Source organism: Cryptomeria japonica, chromosome 9 (genome assembly GCF_030272615.1).
Source record: "Cryptomeria japonica chromosome 9, Sugi_1.0, whole genome shotgun sequence".
Classification (NCBI taxonomy): domain Eukaryota; kingdom Viridiplantae; phylum Streptophyta; class Pinopsida; order Cupressales; family Cupressaceae; genus Cryptomeria; species Cryptomeria japonica.
In genome coordinates, this window is record NC_081413.1 from 275,574,012 (window position 1) to 275,599,552 (window position 25,541).

A 25,541-nucleotide genomic window follows, 5' to 3' on the forward strand; every position below is an offset into this window, starting at 1 on the left:
GACAAACCTCAACAAACTTTTGCAGATGAGCACGACGCCCCAAAACAGACTGCAAGAAGCCACAAATTTTGAGGGAAAAACTGTCAAACCCTAAAACTGAAGTTTACAGAACATCGTTTTTTGGAAAAAACGGTAAAAACCCTAAGACGGGAACACTTGTACCCATGATTTTGAGGACAAAATCATGCAAAACCCAGAATCCCACATGAACATCGCGAATTACAAATGAAACACGGTTTTTGAGGAGGAAAATCTATCAAAACCCAAGACACAAAATTAGAGACATGGATCAATACACAAAATTTCGTTTTTGAGGAAATACGATAAAACCCAAGAGAATTTTTTAAGGATAAAAATTATTAAAACCCATAGATATTTAAGGATAAAAAATATAAATCCCTTGATTAATTTTTTTAAGGGACAAAAATTTAAAAGCCCCATCAGGTATAAAAACCCAGAACATCGAAATGCTTGAACCTCTCCTTGCAGAGAAAACATGATACCCTAGCTGTGAGTATATAACAACAAAAATCCTAGCCGCCACCAGAATACAAAATCTGTAGGTTTAGAGCCGTGTTTCAAAAAAACCCTATCACGATAACCACGAATTTGCAAAACACCCTTCGCATAGAGAAATCATGGGATGAAAATGGCGAAACACAACACATCAAAAATTCGCTGTCGCACGCAAACAAAAAAAAACACAGACGCCAGTAGAAAATCGCAACATCCGGCATCGAACGATGCCCTAGTCTCGGGTAACAGAGAAACAACGCAAAAAAAAGTTTCACGTGCTAGGCCAATGCAAAACAAATATAAACACAGAAGCCAGGGTTGCGACTCAGGAAAAACACTACTGCTGAAAAAACCGATGTGGCACCTAGTAAAGTGCGTCGCCACCTAGAAAAACAGAAAGAAGGCACAAAAAACATGCATCACCCACGAATAGCAACGCGAAAAACCCTCACGAATAGAAAACACGAGGATAGAAGTCACACGTCACCTTAAACAATCACAAAAAAAACACGGGTTGAAAACAACTCCCAAAAACCTTCAAATGTTAGAAAACATGACCCCACAAATTTTTTTATTAAAAAAATTGCCAAAAAGCAAGAGGCCACGAATTTTAATGTAAAAAATTCGTCAAATTCTGAAACGTCCCATCGACTTGCTCTAATACCATGTAATGATAATTCGATGTTGTATTAAACAATGGAGACAAAGTCTTCTTAAATAGATTTACACAAACGATGTTTCTAAAAGAAACAATCGTGAAGTGAAACCAGAAATAGAAACCAAAGAAGCAAAACATCTTTAGAAAAACACGATTATACGCGATTAATCACGAATCAGCTAGGCAGCCGATTTTTACCCCCAAAAAATTGCGATTTATTGGTCAACGATTTTCAATGCTTTTTCTCGGATTAAATCGTGTTTAAATTGGCTAGAAATCGGCGAATAATCGGCCAGAAATCGGCGAACTCGTCAAAACCCTAGGAGATACCCGAAAAGCCCAAAAAAAAACACATAAACACTTGCAAAAATCAATAAAAATAGTGCGCGATGAAGGACAATATCATGCGATGTGTGGGAGTAAAGGGAAAATTGCTGAGATCATTCGATTAAAACCATTTTTGTTGAACTCAGTTTTTTAATATTTTTGCGTTTCAATTTCATTCAATAAAACTGCATATTATAGGCATTTAAATTGATAAATAAAAATGTCTTTTAAATATTTCATATTGTTCCATATGATATTATTTATTAATTTTTATTTTTTTAAAGTGGGAGAAAGAATTAGTTCGATTTATTTTCAATGAGAATTATAATTTTTCCTTTTAATTTTTTGGTTAATATTTCTAATTTTATTAATATGTAATTTATTTAGCACATTTTTAATTTTTTTTTTTTTTGGTAGGTAATAGACCGAAGCCGCAGTATTATGAATTATTATTATTATTATTATGTTTGATTAGATTGACCCTAGACCTTCCCCATTTTTATGGAAGGCCAAGAGTCACAACTTAGAATTCATTTTTTTAGATGTCCCTATTGGGAATTGAACTTGGGTCTCCACAGTGAGAACCCATTGTTTTAACAATTTTAATATTAGAATGAATATAAATTTTATATTTTTAAAATAGTTAAATAAATAAAATATAATATAATTAACTCTTAACAATAAATAATAGTTAAATAATTCAATATTTAAATCTGAATATAAAACTATTAAAATATATTATAATTTAGCGTGATTTTAATATTAAATTAAATATAAATTTCAATATTTTTAAGATTGTTAAATAAAATTACGCATCTAAATTAAAAATTAAAATATATAAAATATAATCTAATCAACTATTAACAATGAATAATAGTTAAATATTTCAATATTTAAATCTGAGTATAAAATAAAAATAAAATTTTATTAAATATAATTAAAAATTAACCATATATATAAAAGTAACTCTTAAATATTAATCATTTTTAATATAATTAAATATTATATTTAATATTTTAACAACAATTAATAGTTAAGAATGTATATTAAATATAATTAAAAAATAACAATAAATAATTGTTAAATATTCCAATATTTAAATCTAAATATACAATAAAAATAAAAATATCAAATATAATTCAAATATATTTTTAACTCTTAACTATTAATCATTGGTAGTGTGTGTGTGTGTATGTATACCAGCTGTATCCATCTTAGAGAGTCTCGAAAAATAACCATATCGTATCGGCCCGTATCCTTGTCCATGCAACTTTGCAATTCATGTGGTTGAAGTCTATTTTTTGTTTGCTTGCAATATCTCTATGCTATGGAAATGTCTGTAAATATTAAAAAAAAGTAATTTTTGATTGTTTTTCTTCAATTTTTTATGGCTTTTTGTAAATCCGATTTTTTCCCCATTTTTTCATGAGTTTTTCAAAAAATCTTATACTTTTGATTTGCCAATTAATTCCCCAAATGATTAATGCTTCATTGGTAGAAACTACCTAAGCAAACTAGACAACTAGATGACCATTAAAGAAACGATGCTGCATTGTAACACCTGTTTCAATGCAGCTGGGCTGAATATGATGCTAGTCTCTCCTGTTTCAGGTTCTCATCTTTTTTTTGCCTTTTTCTTATAAGCATATGAAGAAGATTCCAAGTACCCATATTTTGGTGTCTTCTTTTGATCTGGCAACATCTTTCTTCATTTAACTGTATTGGAGATTATAAGCACCATATATTGATGCCATCATTTGATCTGGAGTTATCTATCTTCATTAAACTATCATTTTTTAACTGTGGTGACATTACTTGTGGCAATATTCTCTTCCTGTATGTTCACCATTCTCTCTTTTACATTGTAGTGTGGTTCCCACATAGAGCTTGCTAATTCTCCCCCAAGCTAGGGAGATAGCAGGTGGCCTGATTATTTTATGATTTGATTTACATATTTAGAAACATCTTTGTAAATCCTTTGAGTGAGTTTAATGATGATTCTATGTGTAATAGTTTGAACTTCGGTAAATGTCATTTTGACATTTTGATTTTTTTTTATATATATTATAAATCTATATTATAGCTCTCTTCAGCTTTTTAATGTACCGAGCTAAAAAAATATTGGATACCTAATTTACAGCCGCCTTTTGGAGTAGGATTGAATTTCACTTCTCATTTGTGGCATTTGATTCATTCAGGAAATTTTGTTGCTGTTGGAACAATGCAACCAGAGATTGAGATTTGGGACCTTGATGTTGTATGTGATATCATTTACCCTTTTCATTCAAAATATTCTAGTCTCTTTTCCTTAAAATCCCTGAAATTTTTTTAATGATACAAAATCTGTGGATATTATTACCTCTTTTGTTCTCTTTCTCAAGTAATATGTACTGGTAATTCACTTTAAAGTACCATGCTGTCTCACCCATTTACGCTTGTTTCTTGCCTTAGCTTGACGCAGTTGAACCTAGTATAATGCTGGGAGGTGTTGTCAAATGTGACACATCGAGAAACATAGCCAAAATCAAGAAGAAGAAAAAAAATAAACAGGTTTGTTTCTGTCTCACCTCTGAATCAATTGTTTGCTGCAGCACTGAAATATATCCTTTGGTTCTTAATTATGTAAATGTCCAAGAACATGCAATTTCCTTAGCATATGACATTTTGAGTGCTTCTTGTATACAATTTTTATTATAGGTGTTTATAAAACTGACAATCTATGAGTATGAATTATCTTCTAAATTTCTCCACAGGTAATATTCCAATCAAGGTCTACCAAACTGCAATTTAAACATTTTAGTTTTCTTTTATTCTTTTAAAGGTTTGTGAACCCATCAGCCCTCTTTCTATGTTGCAATTAAATGACTCTCATATACAAATCTTGTCATAAGTTTTCACAAACCTGGCAAGTGAAAGTGAATGTAGTTGTGACCAGGGATCATTCTCCCAGTTTTTCCATATATTCTAAATACTGTTCACATTCCCGCAATCTTCATTTTTATCCTCTTATGATCCTATTCTTGTGTGGACTCTGTTGGAGAAATAGGTCCAGGATGAATTACATGCTGAATTCTATTATGTGCTCTATAATATGTCCCAATCTAAGTGTTTGAAAGAACTACAAAATAAGATTTGAAATAAATGAAACAATATATAATTTGTATCAAAACCTAGAAATAAAACTTGAAAAGTGGTTAAAAAGGCTATTGCATTGAGGTCAATCTCTTGGTTTCTGCTTCAAAATATTAATTTTATTGACATGTGTTCTTTATTTTAGTTTGTTAATGTTTTTTTATACAGTAATGTTGTAAACCTTTATTTGACAAATCTGTAGACCTTGAAAACTTTAACTTTGCAACTCCTGGACTTGCATATCCTTTAATGTTTTCTCAAACATACAGATAATTAGAATTTTTTTTGCTTGGTTTGAAATGTAAAATAATCTGGTTCAATCGTGCCTTCATGATTAAGTTTATCCCTGACCTTTGTTTTGTTGTTTATGTCTCACTATAGTTTATCGCTAAACATTTAGGTTTAAATATTGGTGCTTAATATCCATGTAAGTGACAATAATGATGTGACAAGGGTTTAGTGATCTGACCACTTATGTGCTTGGCTGGCTAAAATTTGGAACTTTATTAGGTGCTATCCATAAAAACTTTGAACATACCTGAGGGACCTCAAGTTTGGAATATTTTTAATCTAAGTTGTTGTAGTGAATTTTGTTGTTTGGTTCTCAAAAATACTGTGGCATTTTTTCATCTAAGGAATGGTTATAACTTTTTTTTTATTTAGCTGGAAATTGAGTCATTTCATCATCATAACCAGGTCTAATCTGCAAGAATTACACTTTGTTATTCAAGAATAGGTTAAAAGTTGAAACTTTTCTTTACTAAGTTTAAACTCAATCGATTCACCATTATACCTTGGCATAAATTGCAGGAATTGTTTTCTCCTTTAAGCGTCTTTATGTTCCTTTCTGTACTTTAGATATCAAAATTGTTACTTTCAAAAAATCTCTGAACCAAGCCCTTAGCATTTCACTTTTGATGGTTTACCTTATCATTTTGTCATCAGAAAGAGGCAATACTTTGTCTGGTCGAATTCCACAGCCACATATTCATCATTTGGTCTTGAGGATTCCCTGCATCATTTATTCTGGACTGGAATGCATCCCCAGTGAACTTATCATTAGAGATCCAACCATAGCATGGGTTACTATTGATATCTCAGTTATGATTATTTGGATGGACTTAAATTTGGCTGCTTATTGTCAGGACATGCAGATTTCTGCTTATTTGATTGGCTAGGTAACTGGATGCTAATGTTAGATAGCATATGCTTCCTCCGATAGAAATCATTGTTCCATTCCGGTGCTTGGGGATCTGCTTTATCTTTATTTGCAATGATGGGATTCTGAATGGAAAGTTAATTAATGCCTCAAATTGGAAATTCTTCTTGTTTGCGTGCTACTATAATTGTCATCATATAGATGAAATTTCCTGATTTTTTATTATCCTTTTCCCTCTGACCATCGAAGCAGGGGTGGGTGGAGAGGGGAGGCAGTGGAGAGGGGAGGCAGTGCAGAGGTGAGGAGTGCAATTGGACTCCTATGCCACCTTCCTGCTGTATAATATCTTTTAACTGCACCATGTAATAAGTTCTGAAGATTGCTATTTGTTATTTGATCATGCAACTGAGAAGTTTCCCTGTGGTTTGGTTTCACATTGAAATTAGCAGGCACTTCGGTGAATCTCTGATTATTATCGTTCTCCTCTTGATGTCAATCTCTGGGTAGCCTGTGTCTTCTTTTCTGCCAATCAGATCTTCTATTGCCATTCACCTCTCAGACTCCAGTTCAAAGTTCAACATCAATTGCTTAATCATATTCTAAGAAATAAAAAAACTAATGCTAAATAAAAAATTCATGCTTCTACTGTTTTAGTTATGCTTAAAATTCTGACAAATTAGCTTACATGATAAAATGACCATGAAGGGATAACGAGGAATTCCGATGCTATCAATGAAGTAAATATAGTTGTTTGTAACTGTTCAAATGGTGGGTACGAAATACTATTGGTGATGATTGCCAACTACACAATCATGATTGTTGACAGAAAAACCTTGACTAAAGTGTAATGTTTAATATTCTGTTACATGTAGTAAACCTTGGTGTGATGCAATAAAAAGGAAGAACTTATATGCAATAAGTATAAATCATTTTATAACAAATTACATTCATTCACATATATATACATCCTTGATACTTTAGTTTCTTAGATGTCTTATAATCCATTCATCATGATTCATCCATATATATATCACATATATGCTTCACAGTTCCTTATTCTCACATATATTTAATACATACTATTCCACTTCCACTCTATTCCTTTATGCCTTTTCATAGTTCCTTTCCATCATATCCTTTTATAATAACTCTTAATTGTCTTATTCCCAAGAATTTGCCTTTTATTCTATAATATTTTACTCTTTTAAAACTTATTTATGTATATTAGAGGTGGTTTGAGGCTATTTAAGGGGTATATACTCGATATATGGGTCTAGAAATGACCCAAATAACATCTGTGGTGCTTCACAGTCCTATATCTTGCCAACATTCTCGCCAGGCCTAAAACATTGTCTTGTCCTCAAGACAACTTAATGAAATCACTTTTATCCTTCATGATTATCTTTCTTTTTTCTATTAGCAACCCTCTTTATTTTTGTGACATGTTCCCATTGTAGTCTTTTCCCTTATTCTTTACTTCTTTTCAACAACACACCCCTTGGTGCATTGTATCACTACTCAAATATTTAAACTTTTTTGATTGCTATCACTTTTTATATATGAATATTTATGCTTTAAACATATATGTGATTATTTTTCAATTATATCCATCATTCCATCCACAATTCATTTCCATACAATCTTACATAGATGCTTTCTTCAACTCTCTATTCCAATACATTTTTAGAATGATTCTTTAGTCCACAAAGTCTAGAAGGAGGAAGATCTCAACACATTTCTTTACCATGTCCTTTCCTATGACAATGAGAACATTGTATTTCTTGAAGTGATTTGTTAGTACTTTCCATAATTGTAAGATCATCCTCTTTTCCATTTATAGGTACTTCATTAGTTTCCTCACACTTGGTTCAATAGGATTTTTATAAACTGTTCTTATATATCCCATTCTTCCTGTCATCTTAAGACCAACATTTTTGGGAGAATATCCTTTGTCATCATCATCATCACAACTATCAAGACTTGTGGATTCAAAATCATCATTATCTTTACCATTATTCTCTTCATCAGAAGTATCTTTAGCTCTATCACCTTTATCACATGATTCATCAAATGAATAACACAAATCATTTGTATCACATGAGACATTACATAGTGTAGGCTTAGACCTTAGGTACTGATTTTCCTTTTTACATGCTGTAAGCAACTGTTTCAACTGATTATGTTCTTCTTTCAATTTTAATATAACATCCTTCTCAAAACTTTTATCCTCTTTTATATTTTTTAAGCCAACCCAATAATCAAATTCAACTTTACTTGTAGTTCTTCATTTTCTAATATAACTTCAATTCTTGATCAATATTATTATTTTCACATAATAATTCATATTTCTCCTTTTCTAGCTCATTTATCCTTGCTATAATTTTTAAATTACACCTGTCATCTATCATTAATTCTTCTTCGTAAATATCTCTTGCATTCCTTAAACCCTCATTTTTTATCTTCAATCTTTCCCATTGTTTCATATTTACTTAAAAAAAGTACAAAATTTTCAAATCAAAATTTTAACAATAATTTCTTTTTTGCTATACTCTCCGTCCTTATGCAACAACCACCAAGGTTCCCGCAACGGAGCCAATATTGACAGAAAACCTTGACCAAAGTGTAAGGTTTAAGATTCTATTATATGTAGTAAACTTTGGTGTGATGCAATAAAAAGGGAGAACTTATGTATTAAATAAGTATAAATCATTTTATAACAAACCACACACACACACACACACACACATATATATATATCACATATATGTTTTACACTTTCTTATTCTCACATATATTTAATACATATTATTCCACACATGTTTACACTCTTCCACATACTTATCTCCCAGTTTTCCATCTTTATATAGCCGCTTTATGCCTTGTCATGATGCCTTTCCATCATATCCATTCATAATAACTCTTAATTATCTTATTCCCACGAATTTGCCGTTTATTGTATGATATTTTACTCTTTTATAGCTTATTTATGTATATTAGAGCTGGCTTAAGGCTATTTAAGGGGTACATAATGGATATATGGGTCTAGAAATGACCCAAATGACATTTGTGGTACCTCGCAGCCCCATATCCTACCAACAATAACCATGATTCGGCATACACTTTTTCTTTTTCTTGTGAAGATGCATTGCCCATATTTAAGGAAAAATATTGAGCTTTCTTAGAACCATTCTTTTTAAAGCCAGATAATTGAATATAAGAAAACATTTTGTCTAAAAGTGTCATTATTAGCAAACTAGAAATGATATACTCTTGTTGAGATGAAAGCTTCTAATGGAGCAGTGGCATGTTAGGTACTTGCATTAGCGTGAACTACTTTTTTCTGCATGCTACCTTCAAATTGAAGTTCTACTAAGTGCGTAAGGAGCTAAATTTGCGTAATGAAACCTTGGAAGGGAACAAGGAAAAGTGAGAAAGGTTTCTTTGGGAAAGGATACAAATTCGAAAATGAAAATGTTGTGGAATAATAGTAAAAGGAAAAGGTCACTAAGAAAAGAAAAGGTGGCACTCAATAAGTTAAAAATAAATGAATGTCAAGGGACACCAAAGATAAAATAGAGACTATTGCAAAAGTTAGTAGAACCTAACATTCCAATATTCTATTAAATAATTGGATTGATTATAACAAAGAGTTTCATCTCATTGTATAGAGATTGGAAAAGAAACTACCAAAACGGATAAACATTATGCGAATCACTAAAAAGCGAATTAAAAAAATAGAAAGAAAACACTTGCCACTAAGGTGGCTTTATTACTACTGTGAACCTTATCTTCTAATAATTTGATATTATTCTAGTACCTCACGCGAATCACTAAAAAACGAATTAAAAAAATAAAAAGAAAACACTTGCCACTAAGGTGGCTTTATTACTACTTGTGAATCTCATCTTTTAATAATTTAATTTTATTCTAATACCCCACACGCCCCTCTCCCCCAACGCAAGGCTTCACTAAAAACAAAACAAGCTAAAAACATCCTGAACCAAGAATATGCCATTCTTTAGAAGGTTTTCTTTGAAAATGGACCATACACCTCGTAGAGATCCATCAAGCTGCTTTGAACCTTTGTAAAGGTGTCGCTTCTGAGATGAATTCCCATGTTCTCAGGTTACGACCTCCTCAAACTCCCAAATTATAGATCTCCTGAACCATTGGACAACAATCCATACTGAGCTATACACTCATTGAGCTCTATCAAGCTGTCACATGACCTTGTAAGGGTATGGCTCGCAAGATCACAAATTCCCAAGATAATTAGGCAGCTATCCTTTTTGAGTTGTCTATACTGACTTCTTTCCCGTCTTCGAAGTGTGGGATTTTTAAAATATGTGTAATTGATTTGGCATAGTAATCTTTCCAGACTCTCTTGGAAATGCATTTAGAGGATCTTCAACATGGCGACAAAGTGTGTTGTTTTTAACTTCAAGAAGTATTGCAGCATATTTTACTTTATGATATTCACAAGCAAAGTGCAAGGTTGTTTAACCTTCCGAGTCTGCTGCTACCCTCATTGCCAAAAGTACAACTCCTTTGATGTATGCATCTCCTTTTTTCATTCATATTAACTTCATTAGCCTCATTATGCCAATGTAGACTGATTCTGCATTTTACCCATATTCAGAAAAGTGGTCTTCTCTGCATCGTCAAGACCCAAGAACAAAATCTTGGTCTCCTTTTAACACAAGTCCATTGTGGCCCAATCCAATAGAAATATCTTCATTCCCTTGTCAAACCCTAGCACTTTTGAGGACAATCTGGCTGCAAACTGTAGAAAAACTTCTCACAAAATAACTAGTCATGGATTTAAGAAAAATGCAAAGATGAATTGATAAAAATCTGCTTTCGAAACCCCAGGTGTTGGTTTTACTTGCACTAGCTGCAATTCTCACACTTAAAAAAAGAGTGATCTCTATGTCCTAATCATGACTTTCATTAAACTTGTTGAACATTCCATGTGCCCTAAGGCTGTTAAAAAAATGCGGCTTGCAGTAGCAACCGTAAAAGGAACCTTTAAACAGCTTACGTGGCTCATGATTCTATCTGGGAGGCACGATTATTTTTCTGCAATTAAAAAAAAAGCACGTCCTTTTCTTTTTGCTCGATGCAATTTTTTTTACCAATTGTGGCTTTTTATGAAGAGCCCTCGCTAGTCACATTTTTTTGATAAATCTGTGATACTCTTGCATGGGCAAACATGTTTTTTGTCAAAAGAAAAATAAACATGATTTCTAGGAATAGCTCCACAATTTTTGGGGAAAAAGTTTAGGCGATATCTAAAAGTCGCAACTCATGAATTTTATTGGTGTGATTTAAACCCATGATTCTCTGATTTTCATCATCTTAAAACTTACGAAATCTAAAAATATTTCCGAGATTTTCACAATAAAAATTTATCTGTAATTTTCCACTTCTCACTGCTGCAATTTTTAGTTGGAACAAATGGTGCGAAGCTCCCAGTTGAAATCCTCATGAGAAATCCTTTCACGTAATTCCCTGCTCTGTCACCATATTGCAAAAATTAATAGAACACAATATTTGAATATTCAATTAAATAACTGATTTTATTATTACAACTAATTTACAAGAGTGTCATTTCCTTATATAGAGATTGGATAAGAAACCACCCAAATGGATAAACAATACATGACTCACTAATAAGTGAACTAAAACAATAGAAATAAAACACCTACCAGTAAGGTGGCTTTTTACAACTGTAAGCTTTATCTTTTAATAATTTAATATTATTCTAATAAAGATAAAAGTGATAATGAACAAAGAGGTTAGAGGCTGGTAAGAAAAAGAAAAGAAAATAGTGGAAAAGTCTAGTAGAGACAAGGCTCAGATGAAGAAGACATAGAACAGGCAGAAAAGAGAAGATGTAGGGAAGGTAAAAAACAATCAATTCATTTTGATATAAAGAACACTTAATGATAAACATAGGCTGAAAGACCAATGAAGGCTTTATTATTCACAATTAGTCTTAGATAATCATAAAATTTAACATCATTCTTGAGATAAGAACCATCATTGATGAAGAAATTACATTGTTGTTGCATCTCCAATTTTGCATTCTCTGAAACAATGATCAAAGTTGATAAAATTGATCTCAGATAGCTTCAATATCGTCAACTATTTTTTGCAATCTACAATTTAAATTGTTTTCTTGTGCTGCTCCATGGATGATCAACTTCAAGTCTGCCTTGACCGCCAAGTTTTCTATGCTATTCTGAATTCTCCAATATCATCCTTGATGCAAGGGCAAGACCTTTCTATTCTGACCAATTATTGGCATTCTCTGTCATGAATGTAGCTCCTAAGCATAAAACATTTCCCAACTTTTTTCTGATGATAACTCTTGCTCCTGAAATACATGGGATAGTTTTTAGCTTCCTCATCAAATTAAGCCTGCCAACCTCTGGTGCACTCGAGATTTTTTTTTTTGGTAAGTGATGGGGGACATCCAAATTGAAGAAATATCTGATCTAACAGATTTACTTGTTCTGTTCATTGCACCATTTTCCTGGACTAATCTTTATTTGTTCTCTCAAACGATGCTGGACAATGTCTCCTGGTATTAGCAGACATCTTTGTGCTAATACCAGGAGACATTGTCCAGCATCTTCAGTGATGATTCCTTTCTTTGACAGAAAAGAAAAATTACTTACAGAAAATGGTGCAATGAACAGAACAAGTAAATCTGTTAGATCAGATATTTCTTCAATTTGGATGTCCCTGCAGACATCTTTATACTAATGGTCCACATTGCAAATGTCTCTGCTTCTTCAAGACACATCCTATGCCTTGGAGATGCATCTGCTGGTTTCACAGGTATTAACACAACCATTCAAAGTTCAAACATATACAATCACCTAAAGGCATGACACACACTGTCTAGAGACCTACCACAAACAGAAAATTGTTTCAAATAATAATGAGTATGACAATGTTTCCAGAGCCATTTAATAAAGTGGAACGCCTAGGACATACTCAGGATTAGAGTTGGGCTATCATCATGCATCTTTTGTCTATTTATTGTAACAAGGTCTAATCTTAACACGTCTGAAATTCTATTTAAAAAAAATTGCTACCCCTGAATGAGCATCATATCTCCAACCAAATTCCACATCCATACTTCATGAAACTTAGACATACAATTTTTGCATGGAAGTGTTCAAGCCTTTCTAAGGTAAGTACAAAATGATGGTACAAGACCTGAAAATAGAATAGGGTGTGGACAAGATTGCAACAAGAGCAAGAGACCAGAAAACATCTTTAATTGTGATTTATTCGTATAAAATATAATATATTATGTGATATAAAAAAGACATCTCACAACTTTCTTCATAATAAGAAAATGGGTAGAAAATTAACTGGAATAACTAGTAAACAATTACAGTAGACATAAACTGGAATGCCAACGGATGTTCATGTTTCAGTGTCAACTGTTGATGGGTGATGGGTGGAAAGAAATTGAAAATTTTCAGATGTTAATGGTAACTTATAGGAAGTTTCATTATAATTCAGCTTCTCTTCTAATATTTGTTTTCATCCTTTTCCCAAATTGCGTCATATTTATTAAATAAGGGTTTTCTAAATGTTCGTCTTCATGCTAATTGATACCTGTAGATATGTTTTTCCTCTGCTGATTAATATTTTTTTGTGCTTGCACGCTAAATATGCCCAAAACAGCCATGAGAAATCTAGAACAAAATACCTTAATTTCATTTCCTAAATAGTTTAAAAATTGTCACCGTTTGCTTATGTGTTAGTTAAAATTCTAAACTTTTTTACACGGAAACCCTATTTTACAGGCTGCCACCTATAAAGATGGAAGTCATACAAATGCTGTCCTTGGTCTGGCATGGAATTCGGAGTACAGGTGGGTGTTGAGTTCTACCTTTGTAGGATTCAGTTATATTACTCACTCAAACCATTAAGAAGACTCTTTAATGAGTTGAAGTAATTCTTTACTATGCATTGCAATCAATACTGCAGAAATGTCTTGGCCAGTGCAAGTGCTGACAAATCTGTTAAGATATGGGATATTGTTGCTGAGAAATGTGAACACACAATGCATCCTCATACAGATAAGGTGATCTCCTCCAAGATATGCTCAATGCACATTCAAGTTACCTTTCCTATATATATATATATATATGAGCATTGGTTTGCTTTATTGAATTTGTTTCACATTATCAGTTGAATAAATGAGTACTAACGTAGTACATTATTGTTACATATCGTTCTTGTTATATAACAGTCCATACATTAATCCTCCTCATTTAGTTGCATATTTGCAGAATATTGATTTCCATTTGAAATTTCGTACTGATTGGCTCATTGCATTTTATTTTCTGTTTATATTGAGATGCTATATGGTAGATGTGTATTTTGATTTTCAATTATGTTTGTTCATTTTATTTAGTTTACTTGGCTGGAGTTGCTTAGAGAACAGTCAGAGAAAAAGATAAAGCAACATAAAGCCATGCTTACAGCTTATGGAGGACCATATCAATCAAGCGATATTGCTGCTTCTTGGCTGTGCATACCTAATTCTTTTAACTTTCAAGAAATTTGTTGATGTCCCTCTGAGATGGTTGAAATTTTAGAAATTTGATGCTCTCTTGTAATGTTCTCTTTTATTTGACCTTAGAATATAATTAAATGATTAAAATCAAGTTGTCGTAAATAAAGTAAATTTAATGACAACTAATTCTATTTATTTAAAAAGGTCATAAAAATAATCATTTAATTAAATATTGAATGGTCCTTAAGCTTTTTGGGATAATTTTTATATTTAATTAATTTAGTGTTGTTTAATAAAGTGACTTATTTTATATCAATAGAAAATTACAAGAGAGTCACTTTATTAGGGGGAAAAAGAAATTAAAGAAATATTATAAAATCACTTATGAGAAGTTTAATATTATAGTGATTTTTATAATCTATCTTCTAGAAAGTTCTAGAAGGGCTATATAAGGAGATTTGAGAGGTCATTTGAGGCATGCTTGGTTATTTTCTGACATCGATTTGGAGAGCTTATAGAGGAGCTTGAAACCCTAGGACAAAAACCCTAAGGGATTGTTGGTTTGGTAGTGTAACTATTTGCCCTAGCAAGTTGTTGGAGGTTTCATCCAGATATCTCACAGGGGATTTTATGGTTCTAGGACTTGCCAGGACTCTCTTAGTCCTGGCGAGTCCCGAGCCGAGTGACCATAGCCGAGTCTCTGGGGCTCGGGACTCTCCAGGAACTCGCTCTAGGCAAGACTCACTAGAAACTGGTTTTTTGCTGAGTCCTGCTGAGTTTTTGCTGAGTCTTGCCGATTTTTTGCCGAGTCCCGAGTCGGGTCAGCCTTGCTGAGTCTGAGTCTTGGAACTATCGTTTTACAGATAAGTATCAAATTTGTGTAGTCCCTTTTAGAGACAAACTTGCTGGAATTGAATATATATTGCTAAATATTTGTGTGATGAAAACATGGATGCCATTCTTGAGTATGTTTGCCAGTTTATTTGTGAATCAATTTAATTGAAGATTTTGATTAAAGCACTTTATCTGCTCTTTATATTGGCTGCCAATCTATAAGGAAATGCTGGGTGTTAAGGAAATGGTATTTACTTGAAGATTTTAATGCTCAACAAAGCGTAAGGGTTAAAGCCTTTAAACTGTGAGATTTTCCAGCAGTTTAAGCAATGTGTGGAACTCCTTCCCCCTAGACATCAACCGGAGAAGACGTACTATACATATTTTTGCTGTCTTGGACAATCATGGGCATTATTGCAAGTCATGTGAGTCTAGAGGTGACCGCTGAAGCTTGACTCATGCGAGTCTAGTGTGAGTATTGGGTTGACTCCATGCAAGATTGAGTCTGAGGTTCATATAAGTGGTCTGCACCATTGCTGGAACAATTGTTGCAGATTTATAGTATATTACACAGAAAGTCCATTTTAGACTGGGACGTGGGAGGAAGCTTTATCATTGACAAGGCAAGGCTATCGATTTCTTCCTGTGGTTTGCCTTTTACTCCAAGGAAGGCATTTCTGATTGGACATTATTGCTGCAAGGAGCAAGACTCCTCAAATCTGTGTAAGGGCATCAAAGTATATATTCTGTTATGGTAGCAATCTTGGCTAAGCATGGTGAATTTATTGTGCAATTTCATATTATATATCAAGTCTGCGTTTGAGGTTAGGAATCAGATCTTCTCTGCATTTTCTGATTTTATAAGCAATGTTCAAGTAAACTGTATTCTGATTTCTATAACAATTTTTTAAAAAAAAATATCATTGTTCAGTTTTGTTGTGGCCAATCTCCACATATGACCTTTCAACTTCCACCACTAGCACCCAACACCAGCTCTCCTAATTTAGCTGGTTTCCTTCCTCTGCTCAGTTTTATAAGTTTTAAGATACTCTGGGGTTACCTTTCCAGTTTCCATACAGGAGTAACACCAGCTTACTGCACTCTTTTCTTAAAGAGGCTAGTTTGGTGATATTTGTTGATAATTTGAATGAGAAATCTTGTTCTGACTTCAGTTCTAATTACAACATTTCTGATTATGTATTTGGTTGAAATTATGCTGCTTAATCTCTTCCGAGAATGATGAACTAGTCACATAAAACCTGCCCAGGTTACAGCAGATGACATGCCAAATGGATAACCTTATAAAGGTGCAATTAGAAGCACATAATGATTGTTTAGTATTCTGATAATTGAGAGTTGACTTTCATGGTTTAAACTCTTGATTGTCCAGAAATGGGTTCCACCCTAATTGTCCAGTATAGGGTGGCTTGGATGAGTAACATAATCACTTGAGTAATTTAGCTAATTATTGGTTTTATCAAGACAAATGTATGCATCCGGTTGAATCCTTAATCTAATGCTCTCTAAAATGAGAAGTCTACATAAAACTGATTATATTTGGTCATGGAAGGTGTATGAATTTTGGATTTTATACAGAGCTGCACTTGATCTTACTCTTTATATGTATAGATTGGATTCTATGGAAGAAGCACTTCTCTAGAGGGTTTATTTAAGCACTATAATTTGTGTGAAACGAGTTTAATCTTTTGATATTGTAGTTCTGAACACTAACCTTAATATTTATTTGTACATCTTTTTAATTTTGAGAGAGTTGTAAAATTAAGGTTTTTAATGGAAAACATACATGTTGGGATTTGTAAACTAGGGTTAGGTGGATTAAATATAATTAAATTTTCAGGAGCTAAGCTTCTTCAAGTGTTTCTTGAAAATTAAAATTTCTAATGAATTTGCAGGTTCAAGCTGTAGCATGGAATTCCAATCAAGCAACAGTTCTTCTTAGTGGATCGTTTGATCGTTCTATAGTGATGGTGAGGGATGCTAACCTAGCTATATTTTTATCGTTTGTTCACAAAACAGAGTTATCCTTTTTGACTTTGGATGTTATTAGTGTCCATAGTTATCACAAAACATTTACAATTTGCCCAGACATTGGGTCAGTTTGGTACTTCAAATTGTATTTCTTGTTATTAAGCTAATTGCTAAATTGTGGACTGTGGTTGAAGTTTACTAACAACAATGCTAATGGAGGGTCCTTGTCTGTTTCTTGATAATTTTTAAAGGTTCTTTCACAGCTTTAAAGATGATTTCAGTAGAGTGTACAAGCAGGTTGTAGAATTTAAGTCCTTCAAAGCCAATGGTAGCCAATATAGTTTGTTTATTATGCCTTATGTTTTATAGGTTATGTTTCTCAAGTTGCATCAGATTCAGTAATGATGGTAGCCTGAGGGTAGTGAGTTAACTAAGCAGTGCATATTTGGAAAGCTACTCCTGGTAAGACGTCTATTGAAGCCAAAGGTTTCATGTAATGCTCATGGAAAAGCAAAAGAGTTTGTGGGAACTGGCAACATGTAAATAGAAGAATACGTAGATCTAAATTAAATAATTCCACAATTTAAAGTGGCAGCTTTTTGGTTAGGCCAAATGCTGCCTTAATCTTTTGAGCTAAGCTCAATATAAGAACCAATCTTCATTTGTATCTACTAGTGCAAATGGCATCTATATATAAACATGAGCCATGCTAATCTTCATGAGTCATTATTGGAGTAACAAATAGAGAATACAAGAGATTGGAAGAAGTTATTAATATTTGTATACCAAGCCCTAGGAGCTTATCTAAGACCATACAATTTTTTTCCAAGTTTATAGGGGAATATGTTTGGTTGTTCAAACTCTTTTGGTTGGGTTATATATTTTCTTATATAGATCAACATTTAGGAATGCATTTTTATATCGATGTATTATATCTTTTAGCTACTTCGGGCTGCTAAGGCAAGGAGCATCCGAATGGTGCTTATTTTTTCCATAGTGGCAGGCCATCCATAATCTAAATCATGTTGTTGAGCGAAATCTCATGTGACTAGTGCTGCTTTATATTTGTCTATTTCATTGTTGGAGTTATATTTAATGTTATGCAACCAAAGATAGTCAACAATGTATATTTGAGGGTGCAGGAACAAGATCCCAAGTTTTGTTCCTAACTAAAGAAACATTTAATTACATTGCATCTCTTCATTTCTGTTCTTTGTTAGCCTCTGCAAAGGTTTGAGGTTCACTTAAATAGAAGGTCATCAATACAAAATATGTGTGCTAACTTCTGGTCATTTTGGAAGAGGGAGGATTCTCTAAATTTATTTCTTAAATTAGAGACTGACCCCATTTGGGTCTTTTGATTTGAGGTTTAAATTCATCCCCCTTAAATTTGTCAATTTGACTATCATTATTTAAGATAAATGATTCCACAATATCCTCGATTGGAGTAGGTTGAATAGAAGATAGAAGTTCTTAAAAAATGCTAACATTTGAGCTTAATATGACATCCCTTTTTGAGGGATCATATAGCTTAAGATCTTTTGTATTTCCTCCATATCCTACAAAGATGCATTTAAAGGAAGCTGAGTGAAGTTTCTTCCTTATATTTTTGGAATGATTACAGAAACAAGACTTCCAAAAATTCTTATGTGGAAGACATTTAGTTTCTTTTTCTCCCACATTTTTAAGGGGGTTGAAAGATTTAGCGCTTTTGAATGCCGTCTATCTAAAATATGGATAGCTATATTCATTAGTCTCCACCCATTAAAAAAATAGTAACATTGGTAAAATACATCATTGATTTAAACATTTCTATGATGGTTCACATTTTCCTTTCTTGCCAGCCATTCATTTGAGGGGAATAGGGAGTTGTGAGCTCTATTCGAATCACACATAAGGTACAAAACTACTCAAATTCTTTAATTTGTCCTTAAGATTTTCATTTTCAGATTGGATTGTTTTTTGATTAGGGTTTTTAATTCCTTGAATCTAGAGGACTTCATTTTTGTTTTTGATATAGTATCCCCAGATTGTCCTTGTATAATCATCAATAAATGTTAGGGCAGATGAGAGATTCACATAGAGGAGACTTGTAAAGCTTCTATTATTTCACTCTGGACCAATTCTAGTGTGAGAAGAATTATCGACATAGTTTTTATTGAAGGTTAAAGTGTGTTTTGTACCTAATAAGCATGCATCACATGCTTTTACTTTGATTTCAATTCTAGGTAAACCAACCACAAGATCATGAGAAACCATATCATGTAAACTTCTAATATTGAAATTAATTAGTCTTTCATGTCACAATTGGATTTCATCTTTTCATTGGATTGATTTTTTTTTTCTTTTGCAAACCTATTGAAGATGCAAAAACTAAAAACCATTATATTGAAATTGAATTCCTTGTGGGCTGGTATGGATTTGTTTCGATCTTTGAAAATTTAGTTGTCTTTAAGGAGAATGATTTTGAAATTTTCTTAAGTGAGTTGAGAGCATGAAAGGGGATTTGTCCATAGTTGAGGAACAAATAGAACATCTTTGTAATGTCCCTTTTCTGAAATAGGTTTCAATAATAAATAATAATAATTAAATTAAAATATAAATAAATAAATAATAAAATATACTATAATTACAAGTTAATTAAGTTTAATGAAAAATCAAGGGGCATGCTATGAAGAGTTGTGACTCCCTCAAACATGAGATATAAAAGGGAGAAAAGCTCATTTGAAAGAGGGCAATGAGGAAAGGAAAAAAATGACTGGAGCATAGGAATTAAGGAAAGGTAAATGGAAGAAGAAGGAATGGGAAGGAAATAAAGAAGTGATTATCTCAAAAGGGCAGAAATAATGAAGGATAGTGACTCTTTCAAAAGGTGATAATTATGAAGGTTGTGACCATTGCAAAGGGCAGACATGATGAAGAGGCATGACTCCTCACTCGATGATATAAGAGGGAGTCAAAAATCAATTAGGGAGGGGGAGAAAAGAGGAAGAGAATATGAGGAAGCAGCATTTAATCTATAATCAGAAGTGCAGATCTGATTTGAATGATAAGGCAAGCAATAAGGAGATATGACCCTTAAAATGGGTGTCTCTTTTCAAAGGGATGTGTCTCCTCAATATAGTATGAAAGTGTAAAAGGAATCGGGCAATCGAAGAAGAGCAGAAGTACTCATGCATCAAACATGGTCAAGGAAGAAATGATCAGTTTCAGAATTAATAAGAATAGTCAGCAGGCTTATATATTTTCAAGTGCTGGGATCTAAATCAAGATTTAAAGATTGGCAATTTGAATTTCTTAAATATACTTCATACCTTTTTGGGAAATCTAAGGCAAAATATAGGAAATCCCAAAATGGGACATTGCAATCTCTCTTGAATTCATTTAGGATCATAGTTTTTCCTTGTCCTTGCACTTCTACAAATAAACTATTCCACAAATAAACATTTTCATTACAAAATTTAAAATGGGTTTAAGATATAATACATGTATGTCATATGGTAGTTTTTATAGAGGGACAATTTCAATTGAAATTTGGAAGCATTTGTGAGAGTTGGATGAAATTGTAGTCAAGGGCAACGCCGCCTTCTTGAAGAATATGCTATTTTTTGATTATGATGAATGAGAAAGTGCCCTTGCAGGAGCATTTACTCAAGAGCAAGGACATTAGAAACCAATTGTTAGGTATTGGTTGGAAGATGGAAGAGGAGGATATGGTGTCATTCATGCTGAAAAGCTTATCATGTACATTTGAACAATTTATTGAGACACTTACTATCACCTCTATGAATGTTGACCTGAAGTTTGAAGAGTTGTGCAATAAGATCTTACAAGAGGATAGATTGAAAGGATGGTTTGCTAGTAGGAGTGAGACAAAGGTTTTGTAGGCAATGACAAGGGTAGGAGTGGACAAAGGTTGTGGAACTAGCATTTGTAGCCAAGGACGAGGACAAAGGCAAATGGTCCCGAAATAAAGCACAAGGCAATAATGTGGATGCATCAAGGAATTTGAAGAACATCACATGTCATTGTTTGTTAGGTGCATCATATGAAGTGCAAAAAATAGTTGGCTAAACAAAAATCCAACTAGGGAGTGCCTTTGTAGAAGGTCCACATGGCAACATTTGGAGGAGTCAACCTTCTTTGCATTCATGGCCACAAGACCAACAAATCACTCCAACTCATTTGCATGGTACATGGATGTAAGAGGATCACATCACTTCACCAACGGGAATATTGGCTCACAAAGTACACCACTTGCTCGAATTAAACCATCTTCGGTGGTGGAGTACATGGTTGTTGGTAGAGGGAATGTGCAAATATCCTTTGGATGGAAAAAATACTTTTTCTTAATGTATGCTATGTATTGGGAATGGAGTTTAATCTACTCTTAGTAAGTCAGATTATGCAACATAGCCCTATCTAGATTTCATTTTCTGCAAACACAAATGTTGTGTAATGGACAAGGAGACCAAGAAGACTATTGCTCTTGGTATAGAAGATTATGGACTATATAGATAGGTTGACATTGGAAACGTCAATGAACGTGCATTGGTAGCCAATGGTGCATATGATATTAGTACACTTGGGCATCGATGGTATGGGCACCTCAAATTATTGCATCTCTCTCTTAGTTGGCTCAAGATAATTTGATAAATGGACTTCTTGATATCTAGCAACACATATAGGGTGTTTACAGAGCTTTCTAGGTAGAGAAGTAACATAGAACTCCTTTTGATGATGAACAAGCTTAGAGAGCTAAAAGAGTTCTATAGCTAGCTAGTTCATGTAGATATTTGCAAACCAATTAACCTGTTATTTGTCATTGGTGCCGGATATTTTCTCTTGTTTGTTGATGATTTTAGTAGAAAAATGTGGATGCATTTTTTGAAATTAAAGTTAGACGTGTTTAATGAAATTTAAAAGTTTAAGAATTAGTAGAAAAAGAGTTAGGTTGTGACAATCACTTTAGATTTGATAATGGAGGAGAACTTTGTTTAGAAGCATTCAATAACTTTTCTACTAAATAGGACCTAAAAGGCATTGTACTACACTCCATATGCCACAATAAAATGGAGTAGTTGAGAGGTAGAACATTCTATCACAAATATGGCCCAATGTATGATTGAGAATAGGGATGTTCTCAGGATGTTTTTTGGTTGAAGCAGTATATACAATATTATATTTTTTAATCAGATCTCCAACATAGGCGCTGAAGCAAATAACCCCAAAGGAAGCATGGTCCAGGATTAAACCTAAAATAAGTTATCTTAAGGTCTTTGCTTCCATTGCGTATGCTTGGATTCTAGATGAAAAGAGAATCAAGTTAGATCCCAAGAGTAAAAAGCTAATTCTTATAGGGTACAGTGACAATCAAAAGGCTTACAAATTGATTGATGTTGACACTGTTTGCTTGAGTTTTGGTAGATATGTTGCAATTGATGAAGAAGCAGGATTTTTGAAACTTCTCTAGAGTTTAAGATTGCTGAATAATAGCTTGTTGTGGCTAAGTTTTTAGGAGATCAACTTTAGGTAACTCCACCTAAAGGGAGGATTTAGAGTGCGTAAAGTCTCTTAGGCTAGTAATGGAACTAGATTCCATTGATAATAACTTGGATCAACAACATTTAGATGATACAAGTATAAATATCCTAAGTCATGGTGACAAAATTGATTTGGATTTAGAGAATATTAATTAGAGACCAAAGTGGTGGGAAAGCACCATTGTCAATGTTCTGGTAAGTGAAATGATTTAGGAATAATCCTCAAGAGGTAAGAGCAAGAAGAAAATAGTTAACTTTTTTCTAATGACCAATATTCACCAAGTTTATGAGCCACATGTATTTGATGAGGCAAAAGGGAAAAAGTTGAAGGGGAAAAGACAATGGCAACCAAACATGAGAGTCCTATGAAAAAGACTTGGGATCTCTCAAATCTTCCACTAGGGAAGAAACCCATTGGTTGCAAATGTGTGTGCAAGGTCAAGTACAAGGCATATGGTACACTAGACAAGTACAAAGCTTGGTAGCAAAAGGAATCTGACAGAGAGAGGGGATTGACTATGAAAAGACCTTTGCTCTTACAGCAAAGATGAGCACCATCCAACTAGTCCTAGTCATGGTAGCTTAGTTTGGCTAGACAATCCATCAAATGGATGTGAAGAGTGCCTTGGCGGAGATTTCGAGAAAGAAGTGTACATGTTTCAACTACAAGGTTTTCAGGATACAGGGAAGGAACATTTTGTTTGTTTAATGAGGAAATCTCTACATGGCTTGAAATAGGCACCTAGGGGATGCTACATCAAAATTGATAGGTATTTGGTTGAACAAGGATTCCAGTGGAGTCCTTTGGATTCAAATCTGCACGTCAAAAACATAGGTAAAGATCTCTTGCTACATGTCATTTGTAGATGATATCATTATCATAAGTAGTGAGGCAAGTACTATCAAACATATTAAATCTGATGTAAGTAAAGCTTTTGACATGATTGATCTAGGCCTCCTACATTACTGCCTAAGTGTAGAAGTTTGGAAAATAAGTGTTAGCATTTTTGTCCCACAATCCAAATGTGCCAAGAGTTTGCTTGACAAACTTAGAATGACAGACTGCAAAATCTCTTCTATGCCTAAAGGGATAAAGCTTTCAGCCAAAATTAGTGGGGCCTAATATATCTTACAACCACTAGACCTTATTTGACCTATGTTGTGAGTTTTATTTCTAGATTCATGACAACACCAAAGATGGAATATTGAACTACAATGAAGAGGGTGTTTAAATATGTGAAAGGGATAGTTGACTTTGGCATTCTGTACAGCAAAAGCAAAGAATGTAGGCTATGTGGGTTATAGATTCAAATTGGCAGGTTTTGTAGATGAAAGAAAATCCATTAGTGGGCATGTTTTTGGTCCCTTAGCATGGGTGCAATCACATGGACTACATGTAGTAGCTCTTTTCTAGATTGAAGCAAAATATTGAGCAGCAGTTGAAGTATGGTATCAAGTAGCGTGGCTTAGAAAGATGTATCTGACATGAAGATGCCACAATTTTGTAGCCTACACCCTTGTTTTGTGACAACCAAGAGGTGCTCAAACTTGCTAAGCATCTTCTTCCATGAGTGTACTAAAGTGCAGAACTACATTATCACTTCATCAAACAACTTGTTGAAGATGGATTTGTTATGTTGTATTATTGTCTAATTGAGAATCAAACTAGAGACATGCCTACCAAGTCTTTGAGTCTTGACAAATTTGCGAATTTTTGGGATAAGCTTTGGTGTAATTAGTAGATTGACCATCAAGGGAGGGTATTAAAGTATTATTATATTGTAATGGTCAATAAGCTTTTAGCGTAGGTTTTAATAAAGTTGTTTGGACTTTAGATTGCTTTTTGCTTTTTGCTTTACTATATTAGTCATTCTTATCCACATTAGATAATTCTTCGGTAACCATGGATATGCTTTCATGTATTTCATGAAGTTGATTGAATGTCTTGGTAATCACTCTTTTTCGTAAATTTTTCACCTTGGCAAGATAACTCACTATTTTTTCGTCTCCTTCAATGGAATGATAAAAAGTTTTAAGAGTCAATTTTATAATTTTTAAAAGTTTCCTACCCTCGTGCATGGACTCAAGGAGTTTCCAAGGTTTGCTAGATAATTGTAACTTGTATTTTATATTATTTTAACCACCAGCCTTCTGCCATCCCTGAAACCTGTACGTTTGTAAAATTAGAATTATTATTGGAGATTTTCCCAATTTTTTATATATGTGCAGTTGGGTTAAGTGCCGAGTTCCACTTTCTCATGTTCACTCAAATGGAAGCATTTAAGGATGAAATATCAGTCATATTATTTAATTATAATGATTTAGGAAAACATAATCAGGACATGGAATGTGAATGTGTCTTGAAAAGCCATGAGGATGAGCAGGGACAGGTGGGCAGAATACACTGAATGGTGAAGAAAGAATGGTTTCAGTGTTTCCTTCTACATTTTATTTTTTTAATTTTACAGAATTCTTTCAAGAACTTGAGGCAATCAAATTATTTCCCAGTATATATTATCATATTGCCTTTCTTGTAAGTTGATGATATCATGCAGCATCATATGAGAATTATGTTTACTTGATAGTTGTTAGTAATGATATTTATGGTCACTAACTAATTTTTTCTGAAATATTATAGATGGACATGAGGGCTCCAACACATCCGGGAGTACGGTGGCTGGTTCCAGCAGATGTGGAAAGCCTTGCATGGGATCCACATACCGATCACTCATTTGTGGTAAGGATGAATGGGGTGGTGCTTTGTTTCTGTCAGTCCAAGGCTACTTCCATCTTTTCCTTGTGAATATCTGTTATGGGTTTTTTAACAAATCAATGTAA

General features: G+C 33.4%; 1 protein-coding gene across 4 annotated transcripts in view; it reads left to right on the forward strand.

Annotated features, from left to right (window-relative positions):
* LOC131032982 (uncharacterized WD repeat-containing protein C17D11.16) overlaps positions 1-25,541 on the forward strand; it is a 67,312-nt gene that overhangs the window by 31,172 nt on the left and 10,599 nt on the right. For all 4 annotated transcript variants that reach the window (XM_057964082.2, XM_057964081.2, XM_059210886.1 and 1 more), the window contains 6 exons: positions 3,700-3,758; positions 3,953-4,051; positions 13,622-13,689; positions 13,806-13,902; positions 17,085-17,159; positions 25,342-25,440. In XM_057964082.2, coding sequence (XP_057820065.2) covers positions 3,700-3,758; positions 3,953-4,051; positions 13,622-13,689; positions 13,806-13,902; positions 17,085-17,159; positions 25,342-25,440 — 497 coding nt within the window. The remainder of the gene's footprint in view (positions 1-3,699; positions 3,759-3,952; positions 4,052-13,621; positions 13,690-13,805; positions 13,903-17,084; positions 17,160-25,341; positions 25,441-25,541) is intronic.